Source organism: Scomber japonicus, chromosome 3, assembly GCF_027409825.1.
Source record: "Scomber japonicus isolate fScoJap1 chromosome 3, fScoJap1.pri, whole genome shotgun sequence".
Lineage (NCBI taxonomy): Eukaryota > Metazoa > Chordata > Actinopteri > Scombriformes > Scombridae > Scomber > Scomber japonicus.
The window spans coordinates 14,466,886-14,490,023 of record NC_070580.1 but is presented as its reverse complement, the minus strand read 5'-3'; the positions used below and the strand labels follow the sequence as shown (position 1 = coordinate 14,490,023).

General features: G+C 38.0%; 1 protein-coding gene across 1 annotated transcript; it reads left to right on the top strand.

The window, feature by feature from the left end:
• On the top strand, positions 1–6,228 carry LOC128356276 (keratin, type II cytoskeletal 8-like). The gene is made up of 9 exons (XM_053316766.1): positions 1–450; positions 2,341–2,549; positions 2,935–2,995; positions 3,142–3,237; positions 3,341–3,505; positions 3,682–3,807; positions 3,980–4,200; positions 4,287–4,327; positions 5,404–6,228. Exons 1-9 carry the CDS (start codon positions 1–3, stop codon positions 5,724–5,726), a joined length of 1,692 nt encoding a protein of 563 aa, XP_053172741.1. The 3' UTR covers positions 5,727–6,228.
• Positions 6,229–23,138: the final 16,910 nt, after the last annotated feature.

The following is a 23,138-nucleotide window of genomic DNA, read 5'->3' as shown; positions in this document are numbered from 1 at the left end:
ATGTCTGTCAGAGCTGTGAAGACCACCACCTTCTCCACAACGTCCTCATCCAGAGGCCCACAGGGCTTCAGCAGCCGGTCCTTCTCTGGCTACGGTGGCCGTAGTGTGGGTAGTGGCAGACAGAGCTATGCTGTCCGCAGCTCCTATGGGGGAGTAGGCAGCAGTGGTGCTGCTCTGGGTGCTGGAGGGTTTAAGATGGCCGGTGGGTATGTTGCTGGGGGTTCTGCACAAAGAGGAGGTGGAATGGAGTTTGGTTATGTGGGTTTCGGTGGAGGTGTAGGGGGTGGCATTGCCAATGAAATGGTGGCCCCCATCACAGCAGTGACTGTGAACAGGAGCTTGCTGGCCCCCCTGAACCTGGAGATTGACCCCACCATCCAAGCCATCCGCACCCAGGAGAAGGAGCAGATCAAGACCCTGAACAACCGCTTTGTTTCCTTCATTGACAAGGTCAGTCAGTTTAAAATGAGATTTTAAAGATAAACTTCAGTATCTCAGCAGGAAATTTGGTCTTTTGTGACATAAAATACACATGTGAAAATTGCAATAGTAGCAATATACAGCACATACTGTATGTGGGATTGTAGCTTTGCTTTTATTCTTCCATGTTCTGTTATTGTCCTTGAATATTGGGATAAGACTATTCAATTCCTGAATGAAAGATGTCATGATGGAGATGGTCCTTGAGACAATCCCAGTACAACTGTGTATATAACAGTATGAATTCTCCTAAAAGCCAGGCATAGTGACTCTGTGGGGGATACTGGCTTAGCCTCCTCACATACTGAGATCATAGAGCTCAGATGTGAGGGTACAGAGTGCAGTACAGTGCTGGGATGAGGAGCAGAACAATTCAGCTTGAAGGGGTGTGTCCTCATGTAAGCAATATCCTGCAAAAAGAGATTTAGTGGTTATGAAAGTATAGTGCCAGGTGTCTTATTCTATTCTTACCTTGAGTCCATTCTTGCCTTCTGGTTATGCATAATCTTATCTATTGTGTTTTTTCACAGGCACACTCCAATATTCACAGTTGAATGGGAGTGGCAGTGAAAAGGTTTGCATGAAGGTTTTGCAAACTTATTATGCACTGACTGGAGTAAACACTGAAAGTATATAAGACTATCAGTGTCTGAAACTTACCCACTTTATAGGCTATGTAATGGTCAGGAATGCCATTTTTTGACAGAAATATAAATCACTGTTAAGCATTGGTGATCAAACAGAGATCAGTGAGATGTCACAAACAGCTGTGTTATCAGTGAACAGACAGGAGCATGCACTGTTCTCTACCTGAGATTGATCAGATTCTTCAGGTATCTGCCACTGTCATTCATAAATGGGTTCTCTTGTTCAAGGAGGCACTCAGAAGTAATGTAGGATATAAATTAACTTGTAAATCAATCACTTGTATAGATCATAAAACAAGATCCTCTACCTCTCCTCTACATACCATTGTGATATGGCACACACATGCAGAGCTGTGTGCCGCTCGTCATGTTTGCTGAGTGGTAGCAGGACCCCACCCAGGGTCAGGACTCTGAAAAGAAAAGCTGTAAAGGGGCGAGCTGTGTCACAATGGGGAAACAGTGCCACTTTGTGTTGAAATGTTGCATTTTGGGTTGGAAGTGAGTCAAGGGTAATTGATGTGACATTTGGAGTGTGTTGGGCGTGGGAGAAGTTCAATTAGTCATTTTCTTTCAGTCAATCGTCATGTTTTTCTTTGTCCATCAGCAAACACAGTGAACCCATTCACTCTCATCCTCACTTTACATGCATTCTTTCTCTGTACACAGCACACACTGTATGCCTCAATGACCATTCCCTCCACACTCTATGCAGTTATGTGTTTTATTTGAAACAGATAGAAATAAGACGTAAGAAACTTTATCTACATTTCAATAGAAACGTGACAAAGTGATTCACAAAGGAAATAAAGCAAAAACACAACATAAAATAGACATAAAATACAATAAAAAACAAAAAGTTCAGAAGTTTAGAGGCACAATCTCAAAAGCACAGTCTCCGTTAGTTTTGAGACCAGATTGAGGAACAACCAGCAAACTCTCATCAGAAGACCATAGAGACCTGCTGGTAACACAGGGCTGCAGTAGATCTCTAATGTAGGTAGAAGCATGAACATGCAGAGCTCTGTAGGAGATCACAAGAACTTTGAATTTGATTCTGAATTTGTTAGGGAACCTTTGAAGAATGATCAGAATTGTTAAATTTCCATCAACTCTTTTATTCAGTTGTGTCCAGCCTGGTGAGGTCCATCCATCCATTCATTAATTCATGAAGTCTCAAGTTCATTAACTCATTCATTAACTTTTCTTTCTGCAGGTGCGCTTCCTAGAGCAGCAGAACAAAATGCTTGAGACCAAATGGAAACTTCTCCAAGAACAGACCACATCTCGCTCCAACGTTGATGCCATGTTTGAAGCTTACATCGCCAACCTGCGTAAGCAGCTGGACAGCTTGGGTCATGAAAAGGTCAAACTGGAGTCTGACTTGCATCAAATGACAGGCCTGGTGGAAGACTTCAAAAACAAGTAAGTAAAGTTAGGGTTTTTGAACTGCTTTTCAGTACCTGCCAGTGGGTCCATTTTCCCCAAACATGTTCTGTTCAAACCCACAGAACTTAATTTCTACTGAGGATCCCAAAGTTTCAAAAGATACCAAATATGGAGTAATTTGCATGAATAATCTACGATAAAAAGTGTCATAGCTTAAGAAGCCATACATTTAGATGTTAATCATCATTCATGTTATTATATTCTATGATTATATTCTATATCTGAACATTATATGATATGTTATATTCAAATTTGAGATGCCATCCGTCGGTCTGGTCTTTGTAATTATATCCTGTCATACGTAGGTCAAAAGATTCATTTTAAGGGCACACTGAAAAACTAAAATTCACTATTTTCACAGGTATGAGGACGAGATCAACAAGCGCAACGAGTGCGAGAACAACTTTGTCCTCATAAAGAAGGTATGTTTGGGTTTTCTAACAAATTCTGGATCTTGAAGGTATAATTAAGGTTAAAGCACAATGAACTCAAACAATGGCTCTATGTACCTCAGAGCTGGCGTGATATACAACAATGAATGTTGTCAGTGCTGTTTGTTCTCATGCAGGACACAGATGCAGCCTACATGATCAAAGTGGATCTGGAGGCCAAACTGGATGGACTTTCTGATGAGATTGAGTTCCTGAGGCAGATATATGATGCTGTAATAACCTTATTTTATATAGTTTCATTAAGCTATATTACATCTTAAAACAAAAGGTACTACTAAAATAATTTTCTCCTCTACTCTACATATTCCTATTTAGGAAATCAGTGAGCTGCAGAGCCAGATCAAGGACACATCTGTTGTGGTGGAGATGGACAACAGCCGCAATCTTGACATGGATGCCATCGTTGCTGAAGTGCGTGCCCAGTATGAAGACATCGCAAACCGCAGTAGAGCCGAGGCTGAGACATGGTACCAGAGCAAGGTGGGTCCACACAGAGAATTATTTTCTTTTTAAAAAATGTCTCAAAGTGAATCGATTATCAAAACTGTAGGTGATACATTTTCTGGTCAATCAATTAATTGATGAATCAACTCATTGTTGCAGCTCTGGTGGTTTTTTACATTACATTTTGATGTGTTTGTGTGACTTTTAAATAGTATGCAGAGATGCAGCAGTCAGCTGCTGGATATAGTGACGACTTGAAATCAACCAAGGCTGAGATGGCTGACATGAACCGTAGGATAATGAGGCTCCAGTCTGAAATTGACATGGTCAAAGCACAGGTAAGAATAACAGTTAATCATATTTAATCAGATTTTACTATAATGATTTTGTCTTTTATTTTCTTGATTTGATCATTTAGGGCTATTGAAACCAATACTGTCTAGTTAGCCTGATAAAGACTATTCAGTGTTTGGTCTGAACTTCACTCAGCTTTTCTTTCTCCATTCTTAGAGAAACAATCTGGAGGCTCAGATTGCAGAGGCTGAGGAGCGTGGTGAGCTGGCAGTGAAGGATGCTAAACTCCGTGTCAGGGAACTGGAGGAAGCTCTTCAAAGAGCCAAGCAGGACATGGCCCTTCAAGTCCGCCAGTACCAGGAACTGATGAATGTGAAGCTTGCACTGGACATTGAGATTGCCACCTACAGGAAACTTCTTGAGGGAGAGGAGGACAGGTAAGATGTTTCTGTGAGAGCAGCACTTGTGCGACAGCTTGTAATAGTATTTGTGTATTTCTTATGTGATCCTTTTATTTCTGTAGGTTGGCGACTGGAATCAAGACCAGTATATCCAAGCAGACGTGTAAGTATCCAATCTAACTAATTATTATTTTCATCACTGAATTAACAGTTTTACAAAATATCAGAAAACACTGATAATGCCAAAGCTGACTTATTCAAACAGCTTGTTTTGTCCAACCAACAAAAACTCAAGTGATCACAAAACAACAGAATAAGCAAATCATTAGGTAATGCTTAATTTAACAAGTCTGTATTTTCCTAAAGGTGACCTTAATTTCCCAGGAAGTTTTCCTAATAGAAATAAGACATACTTTGTCAATAATTATTAGAAAAGCTCAATTCAAAATCAGGTAAATGTTCATCATTACTCATTTATTATTGAAACTTTAGTCTTCATGAACATTTAAAAAAAAGCTTTTTTATGTTCCATTGAACTGCTGTGCAACAACTAAAAGACTTTGTGGGTTGCACTATCAATTACACAGTCTATTTTCCATTTAATTAGTATCAAATTGCATAATTATTTGCAGGAAACTTCCTGGAAGTTGGAAAATGACAGTCTTACTTATGAAGACATGTCAGAAGCTGGAAAAGTTATCTTTGGGGACTTGATCACTGGATGAATCTATTAATCAATCAGTATGTTATATACAGATAATGCCAAGCACAGCCTTTTATTCTCTAAATGACTTATCCTATTAAGAATATCAGTTCAAAGAAAAAACTAAAGGCATAACATTTTATTTGTGCATCATCTCACTGTTGACTGCTGGAACAGTTAAGTCAAGTGAAGTTAAGTTACTGTAACCCAAGTTTTGTATAAATGCCAAAATCATGTCACGTTCTTCTGTACCTGACACAGAGCTCTAAGAAGAAAAGGAAAGACTTTTTGCAGATATGACAGAATAAATCTCTTTATGGTATCATTATAGGTGTACAATTGTTGCTGAATAAAAGATAAAATTATAACATTTAAAGTCAATATGGAATACTTTTCCAGATAGTGCATCTGGTGGTGTGAGACTTTCGCTCAATAAATAAAACAGATATAAAATACAGTAAAAGTCATATGTTCATGAATTCACCTTTCCCTCCATGTTTTCTATTAATGAATGCCTTTTATTTCTAATTGTGTAGCTATGAACTACAACGCCTATGGCCTGGAGAGCTCCCGCACTCCGTCCTACATGAGCTCTTCATTTGGTGGAATCAAGGCCAGCAGCGGATCTATCTCTGCCATTGGGGGAGCAACAGTGAAGAGCACCACAGTCACCAAGACAGAAACTGTGGTTATCAAGAGTGAGGAGAAGGAGGAGCAGCAGCAGCAGCAGCAGCAGCAGGTAGCAGTCGAGGAGCAGGTAGCAGTCGAGGAGCCAGCTGTTGTGGAGGTGGAGAAGAAGGAGAAGGAGCAAGAGAAGGAGCAGGAGCAGGTGGAGGCTGAAGCTGTGTCTGAGGAGTGATGTTTCCTTCCTGTTATGCTGGATTCATGATTTTAGTATTGAAGATTAAGAAAAAACACACCTACCCTGTTTATTGTTCAGTTCTTTAATGATTCATCATCACCAAATAAAGGGCTTGTTTCTGCTGTAAGAGGTGCATACACAGTCACAAAGGAACTTTTCTTTCAGATATTCTCAGTGAAGAGGCACTCATGGATTAGTCTTTTCTGAAAACTCTTTTAGATTAGAATACTTATTACTGTCAACTGTAGTCTCAGTCACTGCACCACAGTTATTTATCCACCAGGCGGCACTATAGTACATGTTTTCCCATGCTACTCCGTCTTGTCCTTTGGGCTCAGTAATATACTTGTAATGGGAGTAATTTGGGGATAAATAATCTGTGCTAAACTTCTTCTGTGAACCTACTGTGCCTGAACAGTGAAATCTTCCTGACTTCTGCGGAGAGAAAGCTTTTTCGGTGTGCTGCTGTTTACAACACCTGAAATCCTCCAGCATTAAACCTCCAAACAGAAATTTACTTGGTGTTATGTTTTTCTTTTAATGCCAAATGTTGTATTGTCAAGTTTCAATTAACTGCATTGAATATCTTAATTTTGTAAACACTTTTCAGCCAAAGAAAACACTTCCTCTATGGGAACAATATCAAGTCAAATCAATTTTATTTGAAAAACCCAATATGACAAATCACAAATTTACCTCAGGGGGATTTACAGTCTGTATAGAGCAATACAACATATTCTGTCCTTAGACATTAGACCTAAAGAGAAAAAAGAAAAGAGAACTCAGGAAGTGAAACAGCGGATGGATCCCTGTCCCAGGAAGGACAGATGTGCAATAGATAGATTGTGTTCACAGAATATAACACACATTACAGAATAGAGCATTGAACAGGATAAGACAATTGCAACAGATTTAAAATATATATGAATAATGTGATGAAGAGGAAGCACAACAGTTTCTAGGTACCACCAGAACAGAATATAATCTGAGCTACATGACTACACATTCACACAGGGGAGACTCACATCACACCATTCACATACACAGGAGAAGAGACGAGAAAAGACATTATTCACAAAGAAGAGAGAGAATGATAAAGACATCATTAAAAAAGAGAGGCATGAGGTCAGCCATAGAAACTGATTGGTTCGAAGATGGGTGGGTGCTGCTCCAGCAAGATTTGCCTGAGAGACAAAAGAGGAAAGGACAACATATGGAGAGAGAGGGAGGGGCACATAGGCTGGATGTTTGTGTACTTGTGGAGCAAACAAGCAAAAGGTTAGAGACATGCTATGGTTGTAAGAACGGTTGCAATAATCAATAATTTTGTCAGCTGTGCAGATCAGCATGAAGGTAACAGGACCCAATAGGAAAAGGCCCTGTTACCTGTTGAATACTTTTTAAGTTTGGGTACACATGGGAGCCTGTCATTTTAAGAATGGAGAACCTACATGGAATTAACAGGGGATCAGACAGGTTTGATGGAGCATGTCCATTTAATATTTTACAAGTCAGCAGAAGCACCTTTAAGTCTGATCTAATAATAGGTAGGAAGCCTATCAATCAAGGCTATAATTGGTGTAATATGGCCAAATTTTCTTGTTTTAGTTATGATTCATTTTGCAGAATTTTGAACAATGTGAGACTTTCAGTACTAACACATGGAAGACCTGAAAACAACATTACAAATGCACTTAATGATGAAAAATATATCAAAGGAAACATTTCAAGATGCAAAGAAAAACAGAGCTGCTTGAAAATATTTGTAATTAGCCTTAAGGGAGTTTCTATTTGCTAATATTCAAGTCCAGATATGTTCACACACACACACACACACACACACACACACACACACACACACACACACACACACACACACACACACACACACACATATACATAGACAAACACAAGTTGCACTTATGTTTAACATAGACAATAACAGAAGTGAAGCTACTCGACACAATCAGTCTTTTATCTGGAACACCTGACAAGTCCCTGCTAGCCTTTGTCCATATTTCTCTTTGATGAAGTGGATTGGTTGTCATACAGCAGATGTCATATTCCTAGCACTTTTAATATAGAAAATATAACATACAATCTGAGAGTTGTATTGAGGAATACAACAGAGTAACCCATGCAAAAAGTATGTGTGAGTGTATTGTAAGTCACACACATTTATCAAAGAAGGAGGGTATTTTCTTTGTCATGGTGAAGGATTACTTAAGAAGCTTTTTCAGCTCCAGGGGAGCAGGTTTGAGCATGAATTCTAGGCGGTGGTGCCACACCCAAAAGCTCTGCAAACTCTCATGAAGTTAGAGACAAAAAACAAATCCCACTCATTGTTCATTGCTTTTATCAGAACTGTGACTGCGGGTATGCACAGGGGACAACTCGGACATTTTCAGTTTTAACGGCCTGACAAGTAAATATATATATATACTGTATATATATATATATCTGTTACACAAATATGTTTACAACAACAGTTGTAAAGTCTGACACCTGAAATGAGAGCAGAAGCCGACTACTCCTGCTCAGGTCTAGTTTTTCTAATGACATAAACCGTGCCAAAATTAAAAGCCGTGGTGGATTAGACTGCCTTCAGGAAATATAAAATGCAAACTTGAATCAGTGCATGTGGGTATTATGTGTTATTATGTGGATCAGATCTTATATACAATAGGTTTATTCACAGTGCATCATATTTTATGAACCTATCATGTAATCTGCATGTATTTTTCTGTGAAGTAACTCATCACTACAGCTACAGTACTAGTATTAGTATTAGTTGCACAGACTTTAGATACCTAAGTAAATCACCAGTACACTGGACATTTCATATGCTGATACTGGTGATTATATTACAAACCAGTACTGTACTTTGATTTATGTTATTTCATTCCCTGTTTTCTGCTTTATATCTAAAAACATGTGTATGTATGTGCATGGATGTACTGTAACATAACTTTCTCTCTTACTTTATATAATTAAATGAATTGCTATAGTAATGTTTCCTGTGGACCCCATTAAAAGTAGGTGTTGAGCTGAAAACAGGTAATGGAGATCCAAATAAATAAACAAAAGTACTGCTGTTGAGAGAACCTACTTATTGTTCACCTCTGCATGATCCGTTTCACACTGTGAGCTCCTCCACCCTGTCATCTGATAATCAGTGCAGATACCTACACTGGAATTCTATTTTTGGGTAAAAGTTATGAAATGCATGGTTACCTATTGTGTACACGGGATATTATATTATCATTTAAGTTTAAAAAATATATGATTTGGCATGTAGGTGCGTGCTGTAAAATGTACCTTTCTTTGTTGAGAACATATTTAATTTAAGTTTATTTTAAGTTTGTTAGTAATTGAGGTTTGAACCTTTGAGCATTCAGACAGCTGGTTTGTTCCTTTTCCCTGCAGAAGAATCTGCTTTGACAGCCTCTGCTACACAGATGTACTGTAACCCAGTTTCTGCTGGTTGGCATGTTGGTTTCATAACAAGTCTACTAGATGCAAGACACTTACTAGATCCAGAATACCATTTCATTGATTAAATTCATTGATGCATCTGTTTGTTTAAACACTGCAGCATTTATTCATTCACTAACACTTGTCAGATCTGCCCCCTTGGAGGCATGGCATTATTCTACTGAACTGGGATCATTTAGTCTCCTCCTTTCATCAGTACAGCTGAGCTAAGTAAAGTGTGCTGTTCTTGTTTTAGCAGGAAGGACTGACACATGCTGCAGACCACTGTGTTTAATTGAATATGATACCAACCTACCTTGATGCTATTTTTGCTACTTCACCCTTTCCAAATCTACATCAATGAAAAAAACAGTTGTTACTCCTCACGCACAAATGCTGCAAAGAAGATTTTCCAAATATATATGTGTGTGGGGTGAGACTGCAAGGTGACAAGAGTAAAATATGATTGACGTGCAGCCCACACCACCTACAATATGCCTTTGTGTACTACAGTAAGATAAGATTCCTCATGGCTGTCTGCAAAGTACATTCGGTCACACCTCAATAAGAATTTTTTTTTAGGTTTTTCTCATTGCTTCATCCACCTGCCTGCAGGCAAACATTGCAATGCAGCACCTCAGGAAGAAAAGCCATTAGTGTTTGCTGTAGGTTGTTTGTCAAAGTGTTCATGGTCATCTTTAAAATACTGCATACTTAAACTGCTGTACGAAGGTCTGTAAACAACAAATCTAGTTAACAGAGTTAACATTTCTTTGGAAAGTCTCTCGACAGTGCTTATGTCACATTTACAATACAGGAACCAGCCAACAGCACAGAAACATGTAGTATAAGTGTGTAAGTATGATTACAAAAACACTTTACATGTGGGAACACCTGAGTCGGCAGTGAGTCAGTGCATCAGCTCATGGGAGACAAAATTTCCTAAACAAACTTTGTTATGAGAACCAGGCGGTTCTTTGTCTTTACAGACCTTGATATAAAAAGTGTGAGTGTTTTAATCAAAGATAAGTTCCCTTAGCATGTGTAACAGGTCTGAATTCCTGTGGTGGCGTGGAACACTCCAGGGGCCTGTTTCAGAAAGCAGGTTTAGTGAAAACTCTGAGCTGTCAAACTGAGAGTTGGTCAACCTGTGCTATGGTCTTAACTCAGAGTTAGTTAAACCTGCTTCCTGAAACAGGCCCCAGGTGTTCAAATCAAATTCAAAATACAGCGACATTGGCAAAATATATATATATATATATTTATATATTTATATATTTAAATCTAAAAATCAAATGAAAGATGACATTCATTTTTTTGTCAACATCATACATCATCGTTCAGTAGGTTCTCTTCAGATCCTTTACCTGCTGTCGTTGAGAAAGAGGAAATCCTTCATCCTCAGCAGGAGCCAGTTGTTGATCCATACATCCTCCTGTCTTGTCTAGACTGCATGTTTACAGAGTCAAAAGGAAAACCTAAACTATATTTCTTCGACAACTATATATTTGAGGTTACACAGACTGCAGAAGTATAGAAAGTCGTTTAATATCAAATATTGATAATAGTGGATATCTTTAGGTGATTATACTCTAAAGCCCACAGATGGATGTGGGGGTGGTGGATGGGTTAATTAAAGCTAAACAGCAGCTACAAATCTCTGTGAGGTACAGTATGTCTGTACCTCACATGTCAGCAGGAATGGAAAAATACACTTTGGTTAAATTTCTGCGCCCGACAGCTTGACCAACCTGAAAGATCGACCAGTTTGGGTTTCAGCTATGCATCTAAGCTTTGATCTGAACTAAGCAGCTCTGCCTGGGGGGTAATACAGAAAGCAGGTTATGTGGAAAACTCAGAGTAAGTTAGCTGCCAGACATGGGCTGTCCCTTTTAGTAAGTATTTTGAGTATTCATGTACACAGGTTAGCAGCTCATCAGCCAACTTTCTTTTCAGCAAAAGTAACTCATGTTATACTATTGAAACACATTGCTGGGTAAATGCGCCGTTATAATAACAATCCGCCAAAGTGACAGCGCTCCTGGATATTAAAGGGAATGGGAGATGACACTCTGATTGGTTTACTGCGTGTTACGCCCAAAACACGCCTATGATTTAATATGGGAACTTAAGTCCAACCCTTTTAGACCATGAGCCTGGAGCAGTGACCATTTTTCGCCGTTAAAATAGTAAAAGTGGATTTGGAACCGCCCCAAAGGCACTTGCACCACGCGCTTCACGCCATGCGCTATAGATCGTTAAAATGGGGCCCTTAATGTTCAGTTGCAAACTAATAAATTCAATTTCAAATTATACAATTCAGATTCAGTTTTTCAATGCAATGATTCAAATTGAACAATTCAAATATAAATGATTCAAATTCAGTTTCTGGTGGCACATATTTCAACCCATAGGTGTTTGATAATTATAAGAGAAAAGGCTTTGTTTCAAAACAAAATGTCATATATTTTCTTGTCACTGATTTCAGTGGTGAAACATTCGTTTTTGTAGTATCACTGTGAAAATTTCTTCTTGGTTGTAATGTATCATCTTGATGTGGTTTTCAATCATTTGTGTGGGTAGCAGGAGAGCATACTGATTGCAATGTCAAATATTTTTCTCAGAATTCTGTGTGTAGTTCAGTTTAATGTCAACATGGGGCCTACATCTAAATAAGTTCAAAACCTGGTATTCACACATCATGATCTATGCATTTTCCACTGACACTGATTGACACTGACACAAGTCCCTGCGAGACATGTCTTAAAAGCAGGAATGGAAAAATGCACATTGGTTAAATTGCTGCATAACTTTGGGGCACCCGACAGCTGGACCAACCTGAAAGATCGACCAGTTTGGGTTTCAGCTATGTATCTAAGCTATGATCTGACAGATCTAAGCAGCCCTGCCTAGAGGGCAACGCCTGGGTGTGTAGCTTTAAGTAGTAGATGCTATCCCAAGTCAGCAGATATGTCCAGTCTTACCTAGATTCAACAGAATGATAATCAAACATATTTAGAGCATATAGAGAAATATTTACCACACAGATATGATAACAGCACAGTTGCACAGTTGTTTGCTAATTATAAGAGCAAAGGTTTTGTTTCACAACAAAATATCATATATTTTCTTTTCCAATTTGTTTTTGTAGTAACACTGTGAAAATATTTCTTCTTGGTTGTAGTGTATCATCTTAATGTGGTTTTCAATCATTTTGTGAGTAGCAGGAGAGCACACTGATTGCAATGTCAAATATTTTTCTCAGATTTCTGTGTGGAGCTCAGTTTAATGTCAACATTTCTTTTATATGAGACTGTTTTACTTTTTTCTGCTGCCATCTTGAGCAGGACTCCCTAAAAGAGGATATATTACATCTCAATGGGAACTTTCTGCTTTCTGGTATTCTGGTTGATAAAGGATACATAAACAGAAAACACTCTCTCAACAAAAGCTAGGTGTTGCAATGACAAAAGATTTGTTGACATTGTGCAATGCAGTCCAATCTATCATCATATGGATGAATGTCTTGGTGTTACACACAGTTCTGAAGACATATACAGAGTATACTTTAAAAGGTGTGTGGCAAGCTGCTCAGGGTTTAAGTTGTAAGAGTCTGCATAAAACTCATGGTGTGGGGCTGTTCTGCAAGCTAATCACTGATGTCTAACCCTGATAGAAATGCACCTGGGTGTGCACAAACACACAGTGTCTTTGGCTTCTGTTTCTTACATGTCACTTTCACTATGAAGAATGTATGGGTGTGCCCAGTAAAATACTCCTGACCCCACATACACTTGAGAATGGCACAATACTTCAGGCAGGTTTAGTTAGAATTAAGATTTTTTTTCTTACACAATGTCCCATTGTAATGATGAGTGTCTAAATTGCTGCTTTGTTATATTTCATAATGTGTTCTTATTTTGTCAACTTTGCCTGTAAGTACCTTCTCCACCACTAACAAAATACAAAGTACTTTAATTAGTTGAGCTTGGCATCTTCACATTCGCTTTTATCTATTGTGTTTTTATAAACATGTTTTTATAGTTTTATTTATTGTGTTTTTATAGTTTATCATTCTTATAATTGTTCTTTTATTTTATCTTGTGTCTTCAGCTTGTACAGTACTTGTTTCAAATGTGCTACATAAATACACTTTGACTTGACTTGACACAAAAAAAATACAAAGTACTTTAATTAATAGATTTCAAATTCAAGTGCATGTTAATCACAGGTACAGTGGATATGGTTTATATGTAGGATTTTGATTTTAGTGACCCCATTACCCTCCTCTGATAAGAAAAGGTTAAAAAAGGTTTTTACATGTTAATCCCCTCTACTGGATCTATGAACCATCCGAAATGTTCTAATTGTGAAGGCAATCACCCTCTGAAGGGCTTTGCATGTTTTTATTATAGCTTAAACCTGGTCCACGCCTACCTTAACAAATACATTACATTAAAAATCTTGTTAATCTCTGACATTGTTAGGGGCATGTTACTGTGGCTACAGTTCTCGTTTACTCATGTAATGCCACAGTCTTAAATAAAGAGCATAAAATGCCTGTTCTTCCCCTCATGTACTGTGCTTTCTTCACTTTAACCCTATCATACTGTTTCAAGTTTAAAGGTGATCTTAGCTCTCCTAATGTTTTTAGGCTTTGAGTCTAGTGTTATGCCAACTTTAGTGGTGATAAGTTCTTAAGCACCAAATGTCTGGCATCCTGTTAGCAGAGTGTGGTTTATGAGCACAAGTTAATAATTTCCTACTATTAAAAGTGCCGTTCAGGACGTGTGAGGTTAACAGGGTGGGGTGGCTTGATGACATGTTCTCAGTTTTCTTTCCCTTGTTTAAACATGCAAGCATGCAAGTATGTGCCAAGTAGTGTGCTGTTAAAGTCTACATTTTTCTACTGTACTTGTTCTCTGATGTAACATTTCCACAGACATAAATCAAATGTACATTTTTGTTGCACAATTTCACAAAGTCACTCTCTCTCTCTCTCTCTCTCTCTCTCTCTCTCTCTCTCTCTCTCTCTCTCTCTCTCTCTCTCTCTCTCTCTCTCTCTCACACACACACACACACCCACACACACACACACACACACACAGCCACACACACACACTTATATGATGGGAGAGTATGATGACATGACAGTGGTTGCTAGGTGATGCAGCAACAATAACAGGGGGTAGCTACACATCAGTCTTAATGACTTGTGGGAAGAGAATTTAGTCTGTCTGATATCAGCAGATTCATAAGTTATTTGCATCTTTAGGCATTGTTCCATTTAGGCTTCTTTACACAAAAGTAATATTTCTGCTTAACATTTCTATTAGAAAATTATAATCTAAGAAAATAACAACTCTTAACTGTTTCCCTGAAATCTATGGCTACAAAAACTAAATTTTAAACCAACATGTTACTGTGTTATCATGCATGCATGCAACTCTGAAATCTTATGTATAGTAAGCCTAGATGCAACACTAACAGGTTTTACACCCTGTAGGGGCATTTTAACCCATGGTTGTGTTGACTGAGCAGCTCCTGAGCAGACACACCCTTTAAGACTTCATTTGTAGACCGATCCTACAGGTTTGAGTGGATGTAAAGAGCATATACTAGTAATTTCTATTGAAAGTGAATGCCTTCTATAGTAAGATATGCTGAGTGACTGTGAGACAAGTGATTCGGTGGGTTGTCTCATAGGAATGTGTTTACTGCAGGCAAAAAAAAAAGACAGACCTGCTTCGACAAGTTGTCTCTGTGTCAATGTGACTGCCCAGCATTCAGTGCATGAACTGTGCACTGAAAGAAACTGGATTTCTAATATAGATTATGGGAATTCTGTGGTCACTTTTTGCCTTTTCTGTTTTTACTATTTATTGTTATTCTGTATTGTACTTTTGTGGATTGCTTATTTTTAATTGTAACTGTCATAGTCATGATAAAATGGGCTAATTGCATTTGTATAGATTGTTAGAAATGGTAAAGGCTAATAATATATTCACAGAGGAAATTAATAAAACATTGCCACATAAATATATAAATGGTGTATAAACTATGCTGTAATGTGTGTTGCTCTGGCCATTGCAGTGCCACAAATATCCAGGAATGTTGAGAAAGTGTTGTTCTGTGGTGAAGAGGAATGTCAATGGAAAGTCCAGAAGACCTCAGCATCCTCAGAGGTCACTGGGGTCTGTGAGGTGCACCCGCCGTGAAATCATTGTGACTGAAAATAATAAATATAAAAATAATATCATGCTTACTTGGAGTTTGTGTGTCACTGTTGTTCCAACAACACTAGGAGTCTTCAGCCATGTGAGCAGCTCTGCGAGGCTGTGGTTAGGCACAGCAGTGCTATAAGCTAAATGCTGTAATTAGCATGCTAATACAGTATGCTTACAGTGCTACTGCTTAGCAGGTTATATTTAGCAGGTTCACTTCTTAGTTTACTAGAAGTGTGCTTAGAGGCACCAAACAGAAAGAAGGTTAATGAAATAAATAATACTGTTAATTCTAAACATTGGCCTGTTTTAAGTGCTAAATGAAAAGCTGAGACCACTAAAGTGATTACAATTTATCTTCTAGGGACCTGGAATATTGGTAGAAAATTCACAACAACCATTAGTTCTGAAGTTATTCCTGACTCACTAAAGTCAGTGAGATTCATCCTCTGGGGACCTGTGTACAAAATGTTATGGCTAGCCATCTGATGCCTGTAGACGTGCGGATGACAGATTCCAGTCCCGGACCTATTAGCTTCATTGTTGATTTTCATTGTGCTTCTCTCTCCTATCTTTCCTCTCTCTCCTCCCTACCCCAACCGGTCGAAGCAGATGGCCACCCACTTTGAGCCTGGTTCTGCCTGAGGTTTCTTCCTGTTAAAAGGGAGTTTTTTCATACCACTGTTGCCAAGGGCTTGCTCATGTGAGAATGTTGGGTGTCTTTAACATTAAAACCTGAACAGTTCGGTTTAGAACCTGCTCTATGTGTAAAGTGCCTTGAGATGACTTTGTTGTGATTTGACACTATACAAATAAAGATTGATTGAGACTGATTGATTGATTTTTTTGAGGTATTTCAGTGACCATAGACATTGCCATAGGCCTAAGGCTGGTAATAAAAGTGAAACCAGTTCAGAAGTGCCTTAAACCTGGAATCTCTTGCACCACTCGCTCAAAAAAGAATTCCAATTATGTAGAAGTCTATAAGAAAATGACCCTACTCTTCACTTGATTTATTACCCCAGTAACAGTTTCTTGATGACTTTATGGTCTAAATCGCTATGTTCAAGTCTTTTTCAATACAGCCAAATTCAGTAAATTATGGTCCCATTTAATTTGAATTTGGGTAGCAGGGTATGCTTTAGGGCATGGCTACGTTGTGATTAACGTTGATTAGTTGATTAATGTAACCATGGTGTAACCCCAGAGGTAAGTACATTTTGTTTTAAGCTTGTTTTTCACTGGTGAAAGTTAGAAGTGGCATTAGCATTATCACAGTAACCATGGACTGTAAATGCACGGTGGTAACTGAGGCGGGGCGGGGGGGATGCTCTGGTCTAATAAGCAGCGACACAGAGCTATCAGGCAATTTGCTCTTACACACGCTGCATTGATAGTCACACAAACTCATGCACACGCAGTCACTCTCTAGCGGGCACTCTTGCTCGCTTGCTCCAGATTCTGGGAGATTGGTCAGAGCCGCTATCAATATGTGGGACACTCACTTCCGGGAGAGTTGGGATGTCTGCTATGATTGCCATCCATAGCTGTAACGCTTGCGTGCCAAAAACTGACAGACAAGCTCCTGGTTTTATCAATGAAAAGACAACAGTTTGCTAGCATTATTGAGCTAATAAAACTGACATCCATTACTACAGACAAAATTGGGGATGATTAATCTATCGTAACTGTTTATACAAAACATTAAAGTAACACTGTACAATACCAGTGTGACCTCATTCAAATGCAGGTGTTTTCAAATGAACACTCACACAAACAAACCTTCTGTTGCTAGGTTTTTATTTGTCTAGACAGCTACACAATCTTCACTGAGTGAGTCATCCAGTAAGACTGCAGAGTTCCCGTGGCTGATTCTTCCCACAGTTACAGTAATGTGGTGAAACATGTGGGCTATAAGCAAGGTGTTAAAGTCCACAATTGTAAAGTAATATCTTATGATGATTTTTAAGCAATCCGTGTACATGTGTTTGGAAATATGTTTGCATGCCAACAAACTATTTACTTTACAACTAAATACTGGAAACTCAACAATGCAGCTGAGATTTTTGGTTTTTGTTTTCTCCGAGTTTTATGATATGCTCGTTGTTTTAACCAATATTTATTCTACAACATCTTTTCAGGTAAATACTCTTCACTTCTCCACAAGATCTTTCTATGCATGACTCGCGGCTGCTGTATTTTAAGGGTGTGTACTTTTTTCAGGTGAGGCCCAGATTAATATCCAATCCAACAACACTCCCTCATGAACACACCCACAGCCTTATGAGGATGCCAAAACAAGCACAAAGGGGTGTGTTTGTGTGTCCAAAGGCTTCAGATTTTCTCTTTTGTGTATGTTCATTATTCTTTTACAGTCAATGAATTGTTTGATTATACCCAGGCCCCACAGGATTCATGGCCTTCTTACTTTCCTGAACTTTGCTGTAATGGAACTCCACTGAACACAGTGCCGTAACCCCCTTCTGTGATGTTACAGTTGAAATAGACATGGCACAACAAGCCAAGGTTTGTAATATGCTGTGTTGTGGAAAAAGGATATGTTTGATTGAAACACTGAATGAGGGTTGAAGAAGACATGAACAAACTTGATTCTCCTCTGGATCTCACTACTGAGCTCAAGTGACCATGCCCAGTGCGGGTGTGTTTCAGAGAGACACAGAGAAAATATTAGGCTACTTCCATTAGATATTACTGAACAACTGAATGGGCCATCCCTGAAGGGTTTTGATAGGACCTTTGTACAAGCAAACACAACTTCAAATCCTTTACCACCATTTTACTCTCAGTCACTATCTCATGATGCAAAGATTCATAACTGCCAGATTTCACAACTTGTTTATTTTTACAAGAATGTGCTCCACCCAGAGATGATCCATATCAGATATTGAGGTGAGGTGACAGTTTTTGCAAGTCTAGGACCTGCAAAAAATGTGTTCTCTGTAAATTTAAAATGTTTGACACATATGCTATTTGTGTTTTCATTTATGCATTCATTTTAGTAGTAACAATAGTAATCACAGTGATAGTATTTCATTTGTAATAGAAATAGCTGTGGATAATGGTCTCAGCCCATTCTTCTGTATTAACAACTCAGGCGGAATTAACAACTACAGATGTAATGTTTTATGTCAAGCATATAAACTAAACGATTGAATTTAAACAAACAGAGAAACAAAAGTAAATCACCTCAAGACAGGGAAGGCTGAAGCTGTTCAACAGGTTTCAGCATCCAGAGGCAAAGCTGTTAAAACAGCCAAACAAAGTTATATTACAGCGCCTAAAACCAGAAAAGGGTCTTGTAAAACACTTTCATTTTTCATGTTTACTACACACTTTCCACTCAAAACTAGAGACTGGATTTGAGTTTTCACAAAAATGCATACTTGAGAGAACAGCGATTATTGCTGTAGCAAAACAAACCAGTATCAAAATGTTTGAGAACTGATATCTATCAAGGGTACAAAAAATGAGGTGGTTAGAGAAACGCTTCACTTTTATCTTGAAAATGACACAATAGCTATTGTTGATCCAACATCCTACAGTATTATAATTAACTGGATATTTTGTGATATGCATGATTGTATAGTCAACAGAAGGGGATGAAAATTGCCAGTGTCAGCGTTTACATGCACAAAATATTCCTGTTTTTGCCCTTATTTTAAAAAGGACATATTCCCACCAAACTGTTTACATGACTAACGAATGTATATATGCAGCCATGCATATATAGGATTTTTTTCCAAGTTTTCCACTGGTGACAGACTTGTTTGACAATGCGAACACAGCCTCCGTCTTTTATTTGCTTGTTTGTTTAACCAACTTCTTGAAACGGTTGGTGGTGCAAATCTTTCAGAAATGTTTAAAAATTGATGTGTTTCTCCTTCCAGCTTGAAATTTGAGCTTTTCTTTTGGGCATGCATCTTTACCTCTGCCTCGCAAACTGCTGGCTAGTTGGTTTGTCATGTCAAAAGGCCATGTGTCACAAATGGTGTTGAAAACTGCAACTTGGATGCATATTTTAAATGCAGTTCAAACACGCCCAAAGTATGCTATCCTATAACCTGAATAATGTCATGTCCCACAGGCCTTAATCGGAAAATACCACATTCAATATAAGGCTTAATTCAGAATATACAAACGGAATATGCTGTTTGCATGCCCTGTTTCAAATTCAGATTATTTTCATATTCAGAATAATAGCAGAATATTAATGTGCTTTAATAGTGTGTACTATAAGCAGGTGTGGAGAGCTAGAAGATATGACAAACACCTCCACGTGTTGTCATATATACAAATATTGAGATGTTGCAAGGATGACAAAATCCTTCATCGCTTAATCTGCACCTCATAAAAATGTGCTTAAGTGTGAACAGTATTATTTTACATGGCAAACACTAAGGCACATTTATGCCACATGAATAACACACTGAAGTGCTATCTGCACCTCCTTGACCTTTCACCTGACCTGGCTTTCAAATATGCAACTTTATACTGAACATAATCATTCAATTTGTATCTTAACTGTAGAAAGAATGTCATAATTGTTTCCTTACATGACTTACTATACATACTAGTTATAAAATACATACAACAGACGTGATGCAGGTATTCCCTGTCACAGAATGGACATGATTTCATTCAAACTGAAAAATCTCCATCTATATCATTTGCTTTTTTTTTGTTTTTGGCTGGCTCTTTCATATGGAGTATTCAGTATGAAGAAGCAAAAACTGCTAAATGACACCTCAGATATAGTAAATTGCTCACACCCAGTGAAAGTCTACTACATAGATTTCAATAAATGGCTTGTTTTTAAGCTAAGAAATTAAATCAACTCACAAGTCTTACAGCAAAGTTTATATGTAACACATTCTAGTGGAGACCATTACCTACATGTTATCACTTAATTAAACTAAGTTTGTAGTCTCGTCGGTTCTTTTAAAGTTTCTGAATAAAAATAATTACTGGCGCAATGCTTTGATGATGTTATATGCAAATCAGGTATAGAGAAGTTAGAGCCTATAAAATAATCATTGAAGGAATGACGAAAAATGTTAGTGGAGGATGGGACAGTAATGACACTGAATTTCCTTTGAAAGGTGTTCTTGAGAAAATGATTCATCTAGATTTCTGAGACTAATATTGTGCAATTTACTTGTGTGCCAAAATTAACATAACAAATTAGCTATGATAAGGCGTGTAACCTTTTTTTTTCTTAAATGCTGGACAACTGCTTTAAGACAATTCACATTCCCATAACAAATAATGCACACATATTAACAGATAGATGCAGCATTGTTACACACTGCATGAACTTACAACCCTCACGCTGCACTTCCCCTTACAGAGATACAAGAACACGTTAAAAGTTAAGACTAATACAATACACCTTTCCAAAAATATACACGTCATCATCGAACACATCTGGAACATTTAACTTGTGTAATTGTGTATGAGGTTTTACATGTGAAGTCATTGCAGATGAGCCAGGCTTGACCAGACTTGAAAGCTTAGCTTACGACAGTCATGACCAATGACACAGACCAATTCAAGCTCAGACAAAGCTCTTAATGATTGTTATCTATTGTCGACCTTCTCTTTAGGTTAAATAATCAACATGAATTCATTGGTGTCTTTACTGTTCCAGTGAAACCTTGCCACTCTTAATTCATGCTTATCAAACTTCAAACTTCTTCTCATGACGGTACTGTTCAGGTCAGCCTTTGTGTTGGTGTGATTTATTAGCATCATGTGTCACTCAGATATGTACATGTGTCATTTAAGATGTGTCAAAACAGGAAAAAACAGTGAGAGAGATGCAACAGTCTACATACATAGTTATCAATAAATAAATGGTTTCAAAATTGAACCCCAGTCTCTCGTCGGGCTCTGTGTATATGTTCAAGCCGACTAAGACAAACCAGCACATAAATTTTCTCCAAATAGCTGTCGGACAGCAGAGATTTGAGCTTTAGAGTAAAGTTCCACACCATGGTAGAAATTAAAGGCAGGTGCATGTGAAAAGTTGGGTAAGAATGAAAAAGAATGCAGGCCTCACCTACAGCAAAGGTGCAAAAGGAAGAAACAAGCGTGGCAGCGGTTTAAGAATGGAAATACTGGGTGTGGTGAAATCTAGTATCAAGCATTACAATCAAATCTCTAGTACACATCACTGATTCCTGCCAAAGATAGTTCTCAGCAGAAAGATGATGTCTTAATAAAAACAAAACAAAATGCATTTTATGATAAGCCGCACAAGACATTTGTTTTTCTCTCTCTTTAATAAAACATTAATGAGACAAACTCTGCCTCAGGCATTTGGTTAAATAAACTTTAATTATATGCAACACTTACAGTGTAGCCTACTCTTTATATTCATCCATGCTTTGCTGTCTTATGATTACTAGAAATGTAAACCTACTAATGCACACGGCTTAAAATGATCAGCTGATCAGAAAGAGCAGAAGTTACAGCCCAAATGTTTGCAAAGGCAAATGTTGAAGCAAGCACTCAGCAATGGGAAAGTAAGTGAGTATGTTTACTCAAGCACTGTACTTAAGTAGACATTTGAGGTTCTCTACTCCAGTATGTCTTTGTTAATTGATGCTACATTTCAGAATGAAATATTCTATTTTTACTCCCCTACATGTACATGCAACTACAGTTGCAAATTGAATTAGCTTTTTTATAAAATATACATTGTTAACAACCTACCAGTAAAATGTAGCTTGTTGTGCTAAATAAAAACAACAAATAACAAATACAATTCTGAAGGGCAGAGACTTTCATAAATGTGGCTGTTGGTTCAAGATAATTAACAGCATTGGTCATGTGGTCAAATGGCTTAAAACATCATATGTTTACATTCAAGCAAGAAGTAGAAGAAGTTTAAGTTACGGAGGGGGCGTGAGGGTGGAAGAATAGGTTTACCAAGTGTGTGTACACCTCCTGCCTCCTGCTGCCAGTCATTGTTGTTTTCTTTGAACCAGGAAGCCATCCAAGACAAGCAAACTACATAAGCAGTTTCAGTTGTTAAAACTCAGCAACAGTATTGAAATTGAGAGTATTGACTAATATTGACACAAAGAAACATTCCCTTCTTGGGATTTATTTGACTAGATTTTGAGTTTGCAGTGTTCTGGCTGACCGCATCATGTCAGCATTAGTTCCAGTCATAAAAAATGTCAACTACACAGTATAGCCCTGCTACTATTCCCTCAAAATATGACAGAGAGACTGCTGGTGGATTTTTTTAATCTACTAAAATAACACATAGTTTGGTTAAAAGCAAATCTCTTCTTGGGATTTTTGTGTATTGTTTATGGCTATCAGACCATACAGAGTAGACGGGATAGTGCATATCTGTCTCTTTTCATATCAGAATTGGAGTCAAGCAGGATGGGTTACTGTGTGCATTATTGTTCCACTTGTCTATGGATGCCTTGTTTGGCCTTAAATGTTTGTGAAGCAAGTTATGTGTTTGCTAAACTTAAAATGAACTTTTAAAAAAAAAAAAAGCAGCTGATTAAGTTATATTTTCTCCTAGGAGTGCTGGTTTACAGCAGCTATATATACACCATACAGTTCCAGCATGATGCTTATTTTAATATTATTGCTAAAGAGAATATAAATATTATTAGGTACTGAATTTATAGTAATACATATTATTGCTGTAAGTTGACTGAAATTA